At 46.8% G+C, this 17,451-nt stretch overlaps 1 protein-coding gene across 1 annotated transcript in view; it reads left to right on the forward strand.

The window, feature by feature from the left end:
* NNT (nicotinamide nucleotide transhydrogenase) overlaps positions 1 to 17,451 on the forward strand; it is a 227,709-nt gene that overhangs the window by 179,042 nt on the left and 31,216 nt on the right. The window contains exon 18 of the mRNA XM_063961809.1: positions 14,485 to 14,644. Coding sequence (XP_063817879.1) covers positions 14,485 to 14,644 — 160 coding nt within the window. The remainder of the gene's footprint in view (positions 1 to 14,484; positions 14,645 to 17,451) is intronic.

Here is a 17,451-nt window from a genome sequence, read left to right on the forward strand (position 1 = left end):
CTTGTGTTTCACCCGGATAGTGCGGTTCTTCGAACCCACGCAGGTTTCTTTCCTAAGGTGGTTTCCCGATTTCACCTGAATCAGGAAATAGTGGTACCTGCCATGAGGGCCACCTCTCCACAGGAGGTTTCCTTGGATGTGGTGCGGGTTCTCCGTATTTATGTTGACAGAACTAGATATGTCCGTCGCTCGGTTCTCTCTTTATCTTATTGGATTCTTGCAAAGGGGGTTGAAGCTCTTTCCACCCGTGCTGTGGGGGCTACGTGAGCAGCCTCTCGTGGGGCCTCAACGGAACAGCTTTGCAAAGCTGCCGCGTGGTCGTCTTCCCAGACTTTCATAAAGTCTGTGTGTTTTGACACCTTTGCGTCCGATGACGCAGCCTTCTGGCGAAGGGTCCTTAGCGCAGTCCAGGAGCGTCCCCGCCCATAAGGGGACAGCTTTAGGACGTCCCAGCATTGTCTCCTGTGCCCCCTAGTGGACGTGGAAGAAAATGGGATTTATGGTCTTACCTTGATAAATCCTTATCTTCAAGTCCATAGGGAACACAGGACGCCCTCCCTGACGCACCTGTCTTGCGGGACCGGGTTTCCTGTATCGGTGGTGTGTGGCCGTTCATCTGCTCAGTGTCTTTTTGTGTGATGTGTCCTTCCTTCCACTTCCTGCCCGTTCCTACTTGGGCTTGCTACTAAAGCTGGTGGGGTATAGTGGACAGGGAGGCAAGGCCTGCTGGGTAATTAAAAGTAACCCCTTTGGTGCCTGCTTTGCTCCCAGCCACCCTTTACCCAACGTCATCTCCTGTGCCCCCCTATGGACTCGAAGAAAAGGATTTATCAAGGTAAGACCATAAATCCCATTATTTCTTTCTCTATAATAGAAAACTAATCAACGCATATGTGCAAACGAAATACAGCAACTGGTTCCAAATAATTGAACTAGTAAAAAATCCAATCTAAGCACAAGAAAAAGAGTGCAGAACTGCGCTAATAGAAAATATATAATAAATAAAGTTATATAACACTGATAGGGCAGTGCCAAGACACGCTCTTAATAATAATAATATAAATATAAATTTAAAAAAAGAAACTATATACGGTTTGTTTGTGTGTGTGTGTATGTATATATACATACACACATTTATACTGTATATATATATAAATATATATGTGTGTGTGTATATATATATATATATATATATATATATATATATAGCAGAGTATTGACTATATATATATATATATATATATATATATATATATATATATATAATTTTACATATGTAGGCCTTAAACAAATAGTTCATTATGCTGAAATAAGGTATAGCCCCACATAATTGTCCAATTCAAAGTTCTGATATATTTTCTATAGTAAATCCAATTTGCCGTGTGGAACTACGAATCCCAGAAACATACCATCGGGCCAGCAAGTAAAAAGAAGCTGTTTATTTACCCGAGAATCGAGTTTAAAATAAAGGTTCCCAGGTCTGGCAGCCGTATATGTCGTCACACAATGAATTAGGGCTCCCTACCCACTTAGCACTGTGGCGCCCCTCTCACATGTAGGCAAATTTCCCGGCTAGCTGGACCAGTCTCAGGCTCCGCAAATATCCATGTGCCCACCTGGGCACATGGATATTTGCTGCGACGGTTGCGTCAAGGGGATCGGGACTATTAAACATGTTTAAAAATTCCTGATTCCGTGGAATTGGGCATGTTTAACATGCATACTTTCACCAGTCCTCTGGATTGACGATAATCGATGGCCGCCGATTGGAAGTGCTTACATATCGGGGGATTGCGCGTATGGGGGTATCTCTTGTCCAAGTAGCAGGTAGAATTGCCAGAGAGAATCCATTCATGAATTTGGTTATATTGTTCGTCACGGCTTTTATTAAAGGCCCTGCCATAACTACCTACAATGGTACCTACTGTTGTTCAGTCTCATACAGTGATTGGTACTTCCTGCTAAACATCAAGTTAAAAGTTCCTTCCTGTGTAACTAGGCGCAGGAGTTTGCAACGCCAATCCGCATGTACAGTATGACCCGACCAGTCATGTTTTCAGGATTTCTGTCTATGGAAATACGTAGAATTATTACTGACCCAGCAAAACAGATGAACTCCCCTCAGCATGATTGAATCGATCTACAAAATATGACCTCTTAGGAGTACTTGAGGTTTGAAGTTGAAAACACCGGAAGTAGCGCAGTTTTAAGTCATGGCAGCCAATTAGCAATTTATGGTTTTGTGTCTTGCGTTATTGCAATTAAAGGAGTTTTCTGATAAATCCTTATTTTGTTAGAACCTTAACCCCAGTGCCCGTGTTTGTGCTTGTGTATTAAATATGTATTGTATAGCTGTCATAAGTATATACTTTTATTATTATTGAACCATCGTGTCCTAAATTGGTCCCTCCACTGTGGGGCAGCATTAAGACATTACATAACAGCCTGGCTTAGCGAGCGGCCCCAGTGTGCAGGATTATCTACTGGAGATAATCTATTGCAGATGAGGAGGTGACAGTCGAAATATTTTGATTGCTCCAGCATTCTTCTTCAGAGAACATCTCTTATGGCAGGCTGGACGCATATTTGTTGTATTATCCCATGCTGTGCGTGTCTGGGGAGACCTGCCACTGGGGGCTTCCTCTGCTGTGTTTGCCACTTTTGTGTCTGATGATGCAGACACAGAGTGATTAGATGCTTATAAGCAGATAATCAGCCAGGTCAGTCTGGGGCCACAGTGAGAGCGTACAGTGTGAATTGCAGAGCTTGGCACACACTTGTGTCCCCTGCATCCAGGCCGTGCACGCATGACTTTCAGTTTGGTGCTTTCCATCATTTAGAATACTTATTTCCGCCCTGGGATAATGACATGGACGAAGCAGATTACTGAAGTGGAACATGAGTTCTTATTTCTTAAAGTCGCCATGATTTATTTTATTTTTTCAGATACAGAAGCAATTAGTGTAATGACTGTTGTTATTAACCTAATGATCTTTTATTGAAAGCAAATATATTCCACAGAGAGAGTGCAGTCAGTGATACAAGATGAACATAGGACTGTAACGATACAGTAGGAAGCGATCGTATGCCTGTGGATATTTCTATAGCTGTTTATAAAGCTCCCCCCATTTATAGAAAATAACACGGGGACCAATACAAAGCTAATATTATCTTTCAATGATAGAAATATCAATGCAGAAGAACAGTTTGTTTTTTCTTTGATTTTTTTCTATTATTATTTTTAAAATTGTATTATTATTTACATTTTCTCTAACGTCCTAGTGGATGCTGGGGACTCCGTCAGGACCATGGGGATTAGCGGCTCCGCAGGAGACAGGGCACAAAAATAAAGCTTTAGGATCAGGTGGTGTGCACTGGCTCCTCCCCCCATGACCCTCCTCCAAGCCTCAGTTAGGTTTTTGTGCCCGTCCGAGCAGGGTGCAATCTAGGTGGCTCTCCTAAAGAGCTGCTTAGAAAAAGTTTTTAGGTTTTTTATTTTCAGTGAGTCCTGCTGGCAACAGGCTCACTGCATCGAGGGACTTAGGGGAGAGAAGTGAACTCACCTGCGTGCAGGATGGATTGGCTTCTTAGGCTACTGGACACCATTAGCTCCAGAGGGATCGAACACAGGCCCAGCCATGGAGTCCGGTCCCGGAGCCGCGCCGCCGACCCCCCTTGCAGATGCCGAAGATGGAAGAGGTCCAGAAGCAGGCGGCAGAAGACTTTTCAGTCTTCCTGAGGTAGCGCACAGCACTGCAGCTGTGCGCCATTGTTGTCAGCACACTTCACACAGCGGTCACGGAGGGTGCAGGGCGCTGGGGGGGCGCCCTGGGCAGCAATGTATAATACCTTTTTATGGCTAAAAAATACATCACATATAGCCCTTGAGGCTATATGGATGTATTTAACCCCTGCCAGATCTCACAAACTCCGGAGAAGAGCCCGCCGAAATAGGGGGCGGGGCTTATTCTCCTCAGCACACAGCGCCATTTTCCTGCTCAGCTCCGCTGTGAGGAAGGCTCCCAGGACTCTCCCCTGCACTGCACTACAGAAACAGGGTAAAACAGAGAGGGGGGGCACTTTTTTTGGCGATATTACTAGATTTAAGCTGCTATAAGGATACAACACTTATATAGGGTTGTTCCCATATATATTATAGCGCTTGGGTGTGTGCTGGCAAACTCTCCCTCTGTCTCCCCAAAGGGCTAGTGGGGTCCTGTCTTCAATAGAGCATTCCCTGTGTGTCTGCTGTGTGTCGGTACGTGTGTGTCGACATGTATGAGGACGATGTTGGTGTGGAGGCAGAGCAATTGCCGGTAATGGTGATGTCACCCCCCAGGGAGTCGACACCGGAATGGATGGCTTTGTTTATGGAATTACGTGATAATGTCAGCACATTACAAAAATCAGTTGACGACATGAGACGGCCGGAAAACCAGTTAGTACCTGCCCAGGCGTCTCAGACACCGTCAGGGGCTGTAAAACGCCCTTTACCTCAGTCGGTCGACACAGACCCAGACACTGAATCTAGTGTCGACGGTGAAGAAACAAACGTATTTTCCAGTAGGGCCACACGTTATATGATCACGGCAATGAAGGAGGCTTTGCATATCTCTGATACTACAAGTACCACAAAAAGGGGTATTATGTGGGGGGTGAAAAAACTACCTGTAGTTTTTCCTGAATCAGAGGAATTGAATGATGTATGTGATGAAGCGTGGGTTAACCCAGATAGAAAAGTGCTAATTTCAAAAAAGTTATTGGCATTATACCCTTTCCCGCCAGAGGTTAGGGCGCGCTGGGAAACACCCCCTAAGGTGGATAAGGCGCTCACACGCTTATCAAAACAAGTGGCGTTACCGTCTCCTGATACGGCCGCCCTCAAGGATCCAGCTGATAGGAGGCTGGAAACTACCCTAAAAAGTATATACACACATACTGGTGTTATACTGCGACCAGCCATCGCCTCAGCCTGGATGTGCAGTGCTGGGGTGGTCTGGTCGGATTCCCTGACTGAAAATATTGATACCCTGGATAGGGACAGTATTTTACAGACTTTAGAGCAATTAAAGGATGCTTTTCTTTATATGCGAGATGCTCAGAGGGATATTTGCACTCTGGCATCGAGAGTAAGTGCGATGTCCATATCTGCCAGAAGAAGTTTATGGACACGACAGTGGTCAGGTGATGCGGATTCCAAACGGCATATGGAAGTATTGCCGTATAAAGGGGAGGAATTATTTGGCGTCGGTCTATCGGATTTGGTGGCCACGGCAACTGCCGGGAAATCCACCTTTTTACCTCAGACCCCCTCCCAACAGAAAAAGACACCGTCTTTTCAGCCGCAGTCCTTTCGGTCCTATAAGAAGCGGGCAAAAGGACAGTCATATCTGCCCCGAGGCAGAGGAAAGGGTAAGAGAGGGCAGCAAGCAGCTCCTTCCCAGGAACAGAAGCCCTCCGCGGGTTCTGCAAAGCCCTCAGCATGACGCTGGGGCTTTACAAGCGGACTCAGGAACGGTGGGGGGTCGACTCAAGAATTTCAGCGCGCAGTGGGCTTGCTCACAGGTGGACCCCTGGATCCTGCAGGTAGTATCTCAGGGTTACAGGTTGGAATTCGAGAAGTCTCCCCCTCGCCGGTTCCTAAAGTCTGCTTTGCCAACGTCTCCCTCAGACAGGGCGACGGTATTGGAAGCCATTCACAAGCTGTTTTCTCAGCAGGTGATAGTCAAGGTACCCCTCCTACAACAGGAAAAGGGGTATTACTCCACGCTATTTGTGGTACAGAAGCCGGACGGCTCGGTAAGACCTATTCTAAATCTGAAATCTTTGAACCTGTACATACAAAAATTCAAGTTCAAGATGGAATCACTCAGAGCAGTGATAGCGAATCTGGAAGAAGGGGACTTTATGGTGTCCCTGGACATAAAAGATGCTTACCTGCATGTCCCAATTTGCCCTTCACATCTAGGGTACCTCAGGTTCGTGGTGCAAAACTGTCATTATCAGTTTCAGACGCTGACGTTTGGATTGTCCACGGCACCTCGGGTCTTTACCAAGGTAATGGCCGAAATGATGATTCTTCTGCGAAGAAGAGGCGTATTAATTATCCCTTACTTGGACGATCTCCTGATAAGGGCAAGGTCCAGAGAACAGCTGGAGGACGGAGTAGCACTAACCCAAGTAGTGCTGCAACAACACGGGTGGATTCTGAATTTTCCAAAATCTCAGTTGACCCCGACAACACGTCTGCTGTTCCTGGGAATGATTCTGGACACGGTTCAGAAAAAGGTGTTTCTTCCGGAGGAGAAAGCCAAGGAGTTATCCGAACTTGTCAGGAACCTCCTAAAACCAGGAAAAGTGTCTGTGCATCAATGCACAAGAGTCCTGGGAAAGATGGTGGCTTCTTACGAAGCAATCCCATTCGGCAGATTCCACGCACGAACTTTTCAGTGGGATCTGCTGGACAAATGGTCCGGATCGCATCTGCAGATGCATCAGCGGATAACCTTATCGCCACGGACAAGGGTGTCTCTTCTGTGGTGGTTGCAGAGTGCTCATCTGTTAGAAGGCCGCAGATTCGGCATACAGGACTGGGTCCTGGTGACCACGGATGCCAGTCTGAGAGGCTGGGGAGCGGTCACACAGGGAAGAAACTTCCAGGGAGTATGGTCAAGCCTGGAGAGGTCTCTTCACATAAATATACTGGAGCTAAGAGCGATTTACAATGCTCTAAGCCTGGCAAAACCCCTGCTTCAGGGTCAGCCGGTGTTGATCCAGTCGGACAACATCACGGCAGTCGCCCACGTAAACAGACAGGGCGGCACAAGAAGCAGGAGAGCAATGGCAGAAGCTGCAAGGATTCTTCGCTGGGCGGAAGATCATGTGATAGCACTGTCAGCAGTGTTCATTCCGGGAGTGGACAACTGGGAAGCAGACTTCCTCAGCAGACATGATCTACACCCGGGAGAGTGGGGACTTCATCCAGAAGTCTTCCACATGATTGTGAACCGTTGGGAAAAACCAAAGGTGGATATGATGGCGTCTCGCCTCAACAAAAAACTGGACAGGTATTGCGCCAGGTCAAGAGACCCTCAGGCAATAGCTGTGGACGCTCTGGTAACACCGTGGGTGTTCCAGTCAGTGTATGTGTTTCCTCTTCTGCCTCTCATACCCAAAGTACTGAGAATTATACGGCAAAGGGGAGTAAGAACGATACTCGTGGCTCCGGATTGGCCAAGAAGAACTTGGTACCCGGAACTTCAGGAGATGCTCACGGAAAATCCGTGGCCTCTACCTCTAAGACGGGACCTGATTCAGCAGGGACCGTGTCTATTCCAAGACTTACCGCGGCTGCGTTTGACGGCGTGGCGGTTGAACGCCGAATTCTAAGGGAAAAAGGCATTCCAGAAGAGGTCATTCCTACACTGGTTAAAGCCAGGAAGGAGGTGACTGCACAACATTATCACCGCATTTGGAGAAAATATGTTGCGTGGTGTGAGGCCAGGAAGGCCCCCACGGAGGAATTTCAATTGGGTCGATTCCTACATTTCCTGCAAACAGGATTGTCTATGGGCCTCAAGTTGGGGTCCATTAAGGTTCAAATTTCGGCCCTGTCGATTTTCTTCCAGAAAGAATTGGCTTCAGTTCCTGAAGTCCAGACTTTTGTAAAAGGAGTACTACATATACAGCCCCCGGTTGTGCCCCCAGTGGCTCCGTGGGACCTTAATGTAGTTTTGGATTTTCTCAAATCCCATTGGTTTGAGCCACTCAAATCCGCGGATTTGAAATATCTTACATGGAAAGTAACCATGCTACTGGCCCTGGCTTCAGCCAGGAGAGTGTCAGAATTGGCGGCTTTATCGTATAAAAGCCCATATCTGATTTTCCATTCGGACAGGGCAGAACTGCGGACGCGTCCTCATTTTCTGTCTAAGGTGGTGTCAGCGTTTCACCTGAACCAGCCTATTGTGGTGCCTGCGGCTACTAGCGATTTGGAGGATTCCAAGTTGCTGGACGTTGTCAGGGCATTGAAAATATATATTTCAAGGACGGCTGGAGTCAGAAAATCTGACTCGCTGTTTATACTGTATGCACCCAACAAGCTGGGTGCTCCTGCTTCTAAGCAGACGATTGCTCGTTGGATTTGTAGCACAATTCAACTTGCACATTCTGTGGCAGGCCTGCCACAGCCTAAATCTGTCAAGGCCCATTCCACAAGGAAGGTGGGCTCATCCTGGGCGGCTGCCCGAGGGGTCTCGGCATTACAACTCTGCCGAGCAGCTACGTGGTCGGGGGAGAACACGTTTGTAAAATTCTACAAATTTGATACCCTGGCTAAAGAGGACCTGGAGTTCTCTCATTCGGTGCTGCAGAGTCATCCGCACTCTCCCGCCCGTTTGGGAGCTTTGGTATAATCCCCATGGTCCTGACGGAGTCCCCAGCATCCACTAGGACGTTAGAGAAAATAAGATTTTACTTACCGATAAATCTATTTCTCGTAGTCCGTAGTGGATGCTGGGCGCCCATCCCAAGTGCGGATTGTCTGCAATACTTGTACATAGTTATTGTTACAAAAAAATCGGGTTGTTCTTGTTGTGAGCCGTCTGTTCAGAGGCTCCTACGTTGTCATACTGTTAACTGGGTTCAGATCACAAGTTGTACGGTGTGATTGGTGTGGCTGGTATGAGTCTTACCCGGGATTCAAAATCCTTCCTTATTGTGTACGCTCGTCCGGGCACAGTATCCTAACTGAGGCTTGGAGGAGGGTCATGGGGGGAGGAGCCAGTGCACACCACCTGATCCTAAAGCTTTATTTTTGTGCCCTGTCTCCTGCGGAGCCGCTAATCCCCATGGTCCTGACGGAGTCCCCAGCATCCACTACGGACTACGAGAAATAGATTTATTGGTACGTAAAATCTTATTTTCTCTAACGTCCTAGTGGATACTGGGATGACATTAGTACCATGGGGTATAGATCGGGTCCATTGGAGCCTGGCACTTTAAGAAATCATTAGTGTGTGCTGGCTGCTCCCCTCTATGCCCCTCCACCAGACTCATGTAGTGTCCAGAGCATGGAGGCGCTACCAGGAGACAGGCCAGTACATCAGGAGACGTGGAGGAGGCCATAGGAGGACAACAACCCAGCAGCAGGACCGCTACCTCCGCCTTTGTGCAAGGAGGAACAGGAGGAGCACTGCCAGATCCCTGCAAAATGACCTCCAGCAAGCCACAAATGTGCATGTGTCTACTCAAACGATCAGAAACAGACTCCATGAGGGTGGTATGAGGGCCCGACGTCCACAGGTGGGGGTTGTGCTTACAGCCCAACACCGTGAAGGACGTGTGTCATTTGCCAGAGAACACCAAGATTGGTAAATTCACCACTGGCGCCCTGTGCTCTTCACAGATGAAAGCAGGTTCTCACTGAGCACATGTGACAGACGTGACAGAGTCTGGAGACGCCAAGGAGAACGTTCTGCTGCCTGCAACATCCTCCAGCATGACCGATTTGGCAGTGGGTCAGTAATGGTGTGGGGTGGCATTTCTTTGGGGGGCCGCACAGCCCTCCATGTGCTCGCCAGAGGTAGCCTGACTGCCATTAGGTACCCAGATGAGATCCTCAGACCCCTTGTGAGACCATATGCTGGTGCGGTTGGCCCTGGGTTCCTCCTAATGCAGGACAATGCTAGACCTCATGTGGCTGGAGTGTGTCAGCAGTTCCTGCAAGACGAAGGCATTGATGCTATGGACTGGCCCGCCCGTTCCCCAGACCTGAATCCAATTGAGCACATCTGGGACATCATGTCTCGCTCCATCCACCAACGCTACGTTGCACCATAGACTGTCCAGGAGTTGGCGGATGCTTTAGTCCAGGTCTGGGAGGAGATCCTTCAGGAGACCATCCGCCACCTCATCAGGAGCATGCCCAGGCATTGTAAGGAGGTCATTCAGGCACGTGGAGGTCACACACACTACTGAGCCTCATTTTAACTTGTTTTAAGGACATTACATCAAAGTTGGATCAGCCTGTAGTGTGTTTTTCCACTTTAATTTTGAGGGTGACTCCAAATCTAGACCTCCATGGGTTAATAAATTTGATTTCCATTGATAATTTTTGTGTGATTTTGTTGTCAGCACATTCAACTATGTAAAGAACAAAGTATTTAATAAGAATATTTCATTCATTCAGATCTAGGATGTGTTATTTTAGTGTTTCCTTTATTTTTTTGAGCTACACACACACACACACACACACACACACACACACACACACACACACACACACACTTCCCCCCCCCCCCCCTCCCCCCATACCCAGCGGAGCACTGTTCTGATTGACGTATTGTGTGCTGGTCCCAATCCTCTCTGTCACTCCATTCAGGCTGTCTGGGGTTGTTGTGCCGCTTCACTATCTGTGTTGTCACTGCACTGTGTGTATTCACCTAACTCTGTGTGTTTTCTGCAATAAGAATGTCTGGGAAAAAGAGTGTGTCCCCCTCATGTAACACTAAGTTTACACCTTCCCCAGGGGGTTCTCTCCTGTGTACCCAGTGTTCTCTCCCTTCACAGGGTAGAAGTATGCAGGAACCTGAGTGGTTAGATTCATTCAAAACCATGATTACTAACATTAATACAGAGTTGGCTACCGCCAGACAGGATAGGCAGACCCTTAAACAATCTGTAGGTGATTTATTGGTTAAAGCTGCTGACCACAGACAGGCTCCTCATCCCCCTCTGGTGGTCTCTCATAAACGCACACTCCCACAGGTGCTCCAGTCTGACTTTGATACTGACATTCCAGAGCTGGATGAGGGAGAGTTAGACGTGGACGATGAGAATTATCTGACCCCGGAGGTTGAGGCCCTGATTTATACTATTAGAGAAGTCCTCAACGTACCAGATAAAGAGTCAGAAACTACTGCGGTGGGCGCAGCTCAAAGGCCCACTATAGCTTGCGGATGGATTTCCAGGTCCATGGCAAAATGGTCTGTTAATATAATAAGGGGGTTAGACTCCCTGCCTCAGGAAGATATCTTTACACTACACTACTGCATCATATTCAGGATGCTGCAGTCGGACAACACCCTGACGGTGGCGTACATAAACTGAAAGGGAGGAACAAGAAGCAGGGCCGCAATGCAAGAGGTGTCAAGGACACTCCTCTGGGCAGAGGCAAACGCAAGGGCCATCTCAGCCATATTCATTCCAGGCGTGGACAGTTGGGAAGCGGGTTTACTCAGCAGGCACGACCTCCATCCGGGAGAATGGGGCCTTCACTCTCGGGTGTTTTGACAACTGGTTCACTGATGGGGCTGTCCGCAGATAGACCTGATGGCTTCTCATCTCAACAAGAAGCTCTGTTACTGTAGCAGAACGAGGAACCCGCAGGCTGCAGTGGTGGACGCTCTGACGGCGCTGTGGACTTACCAGTTTGTATACCTGTTTCCTCCAATCCCTCTCATTCCCACAGTTCTAAAAAGGGAAAGCGTTTGTGCAATTCTCATTGCCCCGGATTGGCCTCGAAGTGCCGGGTATGCAGACCTCCAGACCATGTCTCTGGAGGAACCCTTGCTTCTGCCGCTTCTCAAGGACCTTCTTCAACAAGTACCGTTCGTCTGTCCAGACTTACAGCTGCTATGTTTGACGGCTTGCAAGTTGAGAGGGAGATTTTAGACAGAAAAGGTCTCCCATCCAAGGTTATTTCCACTATGGTCGGGGCCCGTAAGGTGGTCATGTCAAAACATTACCACCGTATCTGCAAGAAATATGTTTTGTGGTGTGAGGGTAGAAGATATTCTCCTGCAGAGTTTCGACTGGGCCGTTTTCTGCTCTTCCTGCAAGCAGGCGTGGATAAGGGCCTAAGGTTGGGCTCCATCAAAGTTCAGATTTCGTCTCTATCTTCTTCCAGAAACAACTAGCGGTACTACCAGAAGTACATACATTCCTGAAAGGTGTTCTTCACATTCAGCCACCTTTTGTCCCTCCCAGGGCTCCGTGGGATCTCAATGTGCTCTTGACCTTTCTCAATTTGGATTGGTTTGAACCCTTGCAAAGGTTGGACTTGAAATATCTAGCTTGAAAGAACGTCATGTTGCTGGCTTTTGCCTCTGCAAGACGTGTATCAGGGTTGGGAGCCTTATCCTGTAAGAGCCTGTATTTGATATTTCACATGGATAGGGCGGAACTCAGGACACGCCCACAGTTTTTTTCCGAAAGTGGTGTCGTCTTTCACGTAAATCAGCCAATAGTGGTTCCAGTGTTGGCTGACACATCAGTTGCTCCAAAGTACCTGGACGTTGTGAGGGCTTTGAAAATTTACGTCAAGAGGGCGGCTCGTCACAGGAAATCTGGCTTGCTTTTTGTCCTTTATGACTACCAAAATTGGTAGTCCTACTTCTAAGCCTCTGGTTGACCATTCAACAAGCCTATTCGGCAGCATTGCCGCTGCCGAGTTCTATCAAGGCCCACTCCACAAGGTTGGTGAGTTCTTCCTGGGCTGCTGCCCGGGGCTTCTCGGCCTTACAGTTGTGCCGTGCAGCTACTTGGTCTGGTTCGAACACATTCGTAAAAGTTCTGTAGGTTCGACACCTTGGCCAGAGATGACCTTCAGTTTGGTCAGGCGGTTTTGCAGGGGTCTCAGCACTCTCCCACCCGTTCTGGGAGCTTTGGGACTTTCCCATGGTACTAATGTCATCCCAATATCCACTAGGACGTTCGAGAAAATAGAATTTAATACCTACCGGTAATTCCTTTTCTCGTAGTCCGTAGTGGATACTGGGCGCCCGCCTCAGTGCTTCGTGTTCCTGCTTGCCTGGTTGTAAGTGTTTTTGGTTGGGTCTGCTGTTGCTGTCCCTGTTCCATGCTTGGGTGGCACTGGCATTGCTATCCTTGTTATAGTTAGCGTGGCGATCCTCTGTTCTGGTTAGCGCTGCTATCTTTTATTACTGTTGTGTGTTGGTTCGTTACCTCACTGCTTTCCTTGTATTTCCTTCTCTCATGGTTTGTCCATCTCCTCAGGCACAGTTTGACCAGACTAGAGTCTGGTGGAGGGGCATAGAGGGGAGGAGCCAGCACACACTAATGATTTCTTAAAGTGCCAGGCTCCAATGTACTTGATCTATACTTCATGGTACTAATGTCATCCCAGTATCCACCATGGACGACGAGAAAAGGAATTACCGGTAGGTATTAAATTCCTATTTTTTTTTTAAATTTCCATCTTTTGGCTGTTTTTTACATTTAATAAAACTGTTTTCGAATTTTCAATCCATGTAAACAAGCAGTTAAAAATAAAGGATTGAGAAGGATAAAAACATTTTTTAACTTGTATTATACATGAAAAAAATTTTCTTTAAAAAAAACAAACCCAAGAAGACCATTTTAACAGCAGCCACACTTTGTAGTGGCAATGCAGTTTGTTTTATCGATCTATCTATTGATCTATCTAATATATATATACAGGTTGAGTATCCCTTATCCAAAATGCTTGGGACCAGAGGTATTTTGGATATGGGATTTTTCCGTATTTTGGAATAATTGCATACCATAATGAGAGATCATGGCGATGGGACCTAAATCTAAGCACAGAATGCATTTATGTTACATACACACCTTATACACACAGCCTGAAGGTAATTTTAGCCAATATTTTTTACAACTTTGTGCATTAAACAAAGTGTGTGTACATTCACACAATTCATTTATGTTTCATATACACCTTATACACACAGCCTGAAGGTCATTTAATACAATATTTTTTATAACATTGTGTATTAAACAAAGTTTGTGTACATTGAGTCATCAAAAAACAAAGGTTTCACTATCTCACTCTCACTCAAAAATGTCCGTAATTCGGAATATTCCGTATTTTGGAATATTTGGATATGGGATACTCAACCTGTGTGTATATGTATGTGTATATATATATATATATATATATATATATATATATATATATATATATATATTATAAATAGTCGAAGATAAAATACACAGCAAGCCTGCGACAAGTATGTATCAGGAATTCACTTATCGAGTGTGCATACAAGAACATATTTTTCTGTGAAATGTCTTTCAGGAAATGATAGTTCTATAGAGTATAATTTTTCGGGAGATTAGTGTCTGTGTAATGTTTTGTCTATTCTCACCTCTTTTGAACTGTATCAAAGTAAAATCAAGTTAATACCCATTTATGCCGGCCACTGGAGTATGTGGAGGTGAGGAGAGAGAATCGTCTTGCCACATACCATACATACCATTTAACTCCCATTCACAGACTAAACATTTTCCCTGTGATCTTTAGTTTTGATGGTATAATCCCATGCTTGTGAATCAGCGTATTGTGTTACATTATTAGTAGTTTGGTATTCTGTGCAGCTAAGAGGAATTCTTCCATTGGACCAAATAGCTCCACAGCACTTTATGAAAGATCTGAAATTTAGCGATCTAAAGGTAATAAAGTCTTTGACTTTTATTTTTCACCAGGCCATGAACAGATCCCTTGCTAATGTGATCCTCGGGGGATACGGAACTACATCTACTGCAGGGGGCAAGCCTATGGAGATCACTGGTACCCACACAGAAATAAATCTGGAAAATGCAGTGGAATTGATAAAGGATGCAAATAACATCATCATTACACCAGGTAATGTGTCCTTTAGAGATGGAGACTTGTAGGCTATTGGTCCTATGTTCCAGATTCGGCTGTCTCGCATTCATTCATTCATGGAGTGTGCTGCGCAAGTTGATTTGAGAAAGCTTACAGAGGCTTTGATGACATTACCCTATTTGTACACAATATAAGAATGTCATTTAGTGTCGTGAGCAAGAGAGAATAGAGGGGTTGATGTATTATAACCACGCAATTAGCGCTTCCTGCTTCGCCTCTTACCAAGGTGAAGCAGTAGCGACAGGATGTATAAACATCTCGTTTGCTGAAGTAGGGGAGTGAAACCCCCCCTCCGGCGATCCCTGCTAGAGTGCGTAGCGCCATAGCCTAGTGCTGATGCACTGTGTCTCTCCTCCCGGCCGGCTCACTGGGCATTTGCAAGGTCTCATGCAGCCCGGAGCCAGCAGCCGCCCCAGCCAGGGTGACGGGGCTGTCGCTGCTGTGGTGAATGCACAACGACACCTGCAGCTGTTGCAATACATAGCTGCCGGTGTGGGAACGGTCAATCATACAGTGTCCCCGACATTTGCCGGTAATTACTGCTGTCGTACATGGGTGAGACGCGGTATCAGCATACATAACGTGCGCTTATATCGCTTCTCCCCCATATCGCCTGGTCTTACATCTACCCCAGTGTCCATAAAGGCAAAAACGCATTTACTATATTAAGTACAGTGTTATTAAATACTAATGTAACTTCCCCCGTGTAAAAATCCGCTGACAGTCTTCTTTCCTGCTGCAGTCTAAATGGAAATGATCGCAAATAGATGGCTGTAACTTGTTACAGTGCATCCACCATGCTGACGGGTTAAGTACTCTATACTAGGCCTGGCCAACCTGTGGCTCTCCAGCTGTTGTGAAACTACAAGTCCCAGCATGCCCTGCCATAGTTTTGCTATTAGGGAATGCTAAAACGTGGCAAGGTATGCTGGGATGTATAGTTCCACAACACAAGAGCCGCAAGTTGGCCGGGCCTGCTCTATACTCTAGCATGTAGTTACTTGTCGCATCGGCTGAGTGTGACGTCACGCAGCCGCCGCGGGCCCCCCCAACGGTCGGGACACGCCTACGTTGTCCGGACCGTGCCCCGCCAATGGCGTTCTAACGCCATTGGCATGGCCCCTCCCGCCCCGCGACCGTCTCTGCCTGTCAATCAGGCAGAGGCAATCGCACCAGTGAGATGTTGATGGCATCTCACTGGCTGCACTGTGCATAGTAATTCATACTCTGGCAGTGATCCAGTCTGAATTACCCCTATGTTCACCTCACCTCTCCATTCTCCACAACGGATACACAGTTTTATAGCATTTCTGGGATGCCTCCATGTCTAAATATGTTGCAGTTACATAAATACACTTTTATTGTGCTTCACTTACACATAAGGTAACGCAAGTCTGCAGTACAGAGAAGTCTAAGTTAGTGTTATTAGTGTGCATGTGCAATATGGAAATAAGTATAGTGTGCCAGTAATGGAGAACCCAACACAAATGTTTTTTCTTCAACGAGTTTGAAATTGCCAGAAATCACAGCTGCTTCAAGTTCAACAGATGTAAAAGTAGGACATTTTGTGGCTTAGGCCCAGGTTTATCAAGCCTTGCAGAGTGATAACAGTACCAACCAATCAGCTCCTGTCATGTTACAGGGTATGATGAAAAAATGACACCTAGGACCTGATTGGTTGGTACTTTATCAATGTGCAGTTTATAACTCCATGGCGCGATGAACCTGGGTCTTAGTATGAAATTTAATGTTGAGGTTCAGTGATTTTTGCCAGGTAAAAAGGATAAGCTCACAAAAACACAGTCGCCTAAAACTCACCAGAAAATGGCTCTGACCAGAGAGGCCGATCAAACAACGTGAGCTGTCTCTCCAGTTAGTACATAGTAAAGAGCCACATTAAACATATTTATTACTTTGTCACTAATTAATGCTGAATTAACGGCCCCAAAAATAATACAAATATTAATACGCTATAATTATTTAAATATATTATTTTCTCTATCGTCCTAAGTGGATGCTGGGGTTCCTGAAAGGACCATGGGGAATAGCGGCTCCGCAGGAGACAGGGCACAAAAAAGTAAAGCTTTACTAGGTCAGGTGGTGTGCACTGGCTCCTCCCCCTATGACCCTCCTCCAGACTCCAGTTAGATTTTGTGCCCGAACGAGAAGGGTGCAATCTAGGTGGCTCTCCTAAAGAGCTGCTTAGAGAAAGTTTAGTTTAGGTTTTTTTCTTTACAGTGAGTCCTGCTGGCAACAGGATCACTGCAACGTGGGACTTAGGGGGAAAGTAGTAAACTCACCTGCATGCAGAGTGGATTTGCTGCTTGGCTACTGGACACCATTAGCTCCAGAGGGATCGAACACAGGCCCAGCCGTGGAGTCCGGTCCCGGAGCCGCGCCGCCGACCCCCTTGCAGATGCTGAAGCGTGAAGAGGTCCGGAAACCGGCGGCTGAAGACTCCTCAGTCTTCATAAGGTAGCGCACAGCACTGCAGCTGTGCGCCATTTTCCTCTCAGCACACTTCACTGGGCAGTCACTGAGGGTGCAGAGCGCTGGGGGGGGGCGCTCTGAGAGGCAAATATAAACCTTATACAAGGCTAAAAATACCTCACATATAGCCCATAGGGGCTATATGGAGATATTTAACCCCTGCCTGACTGGAAAAATAGCGGGAGAAGAACCCGCCGAAAAAGGGGCGGGGCCTATCTCCTCAGCACACGGCGCCATTTTCTGTCACAGCTCCGCTGGTCAGAACGGCTCCCAGGTCTCTCCCCTGCACTGCA

Source organism: Pseudophryne corroboree, chromosome 1 (assembly GCF_028390025.1).
Source record: "Pseudophryne corroboree isolate aPseCor3 chromosome 1, aPseCor3.hap2, whole genome shotgun sequence".
Classification (NCBI taxonomy): domain Eukaryota; kingdom Metazoa; phylum Chordata; class Amphibia; order Anura; family Myobatrachidae; genus Pseudophryne; species Pseudophryne corroboree.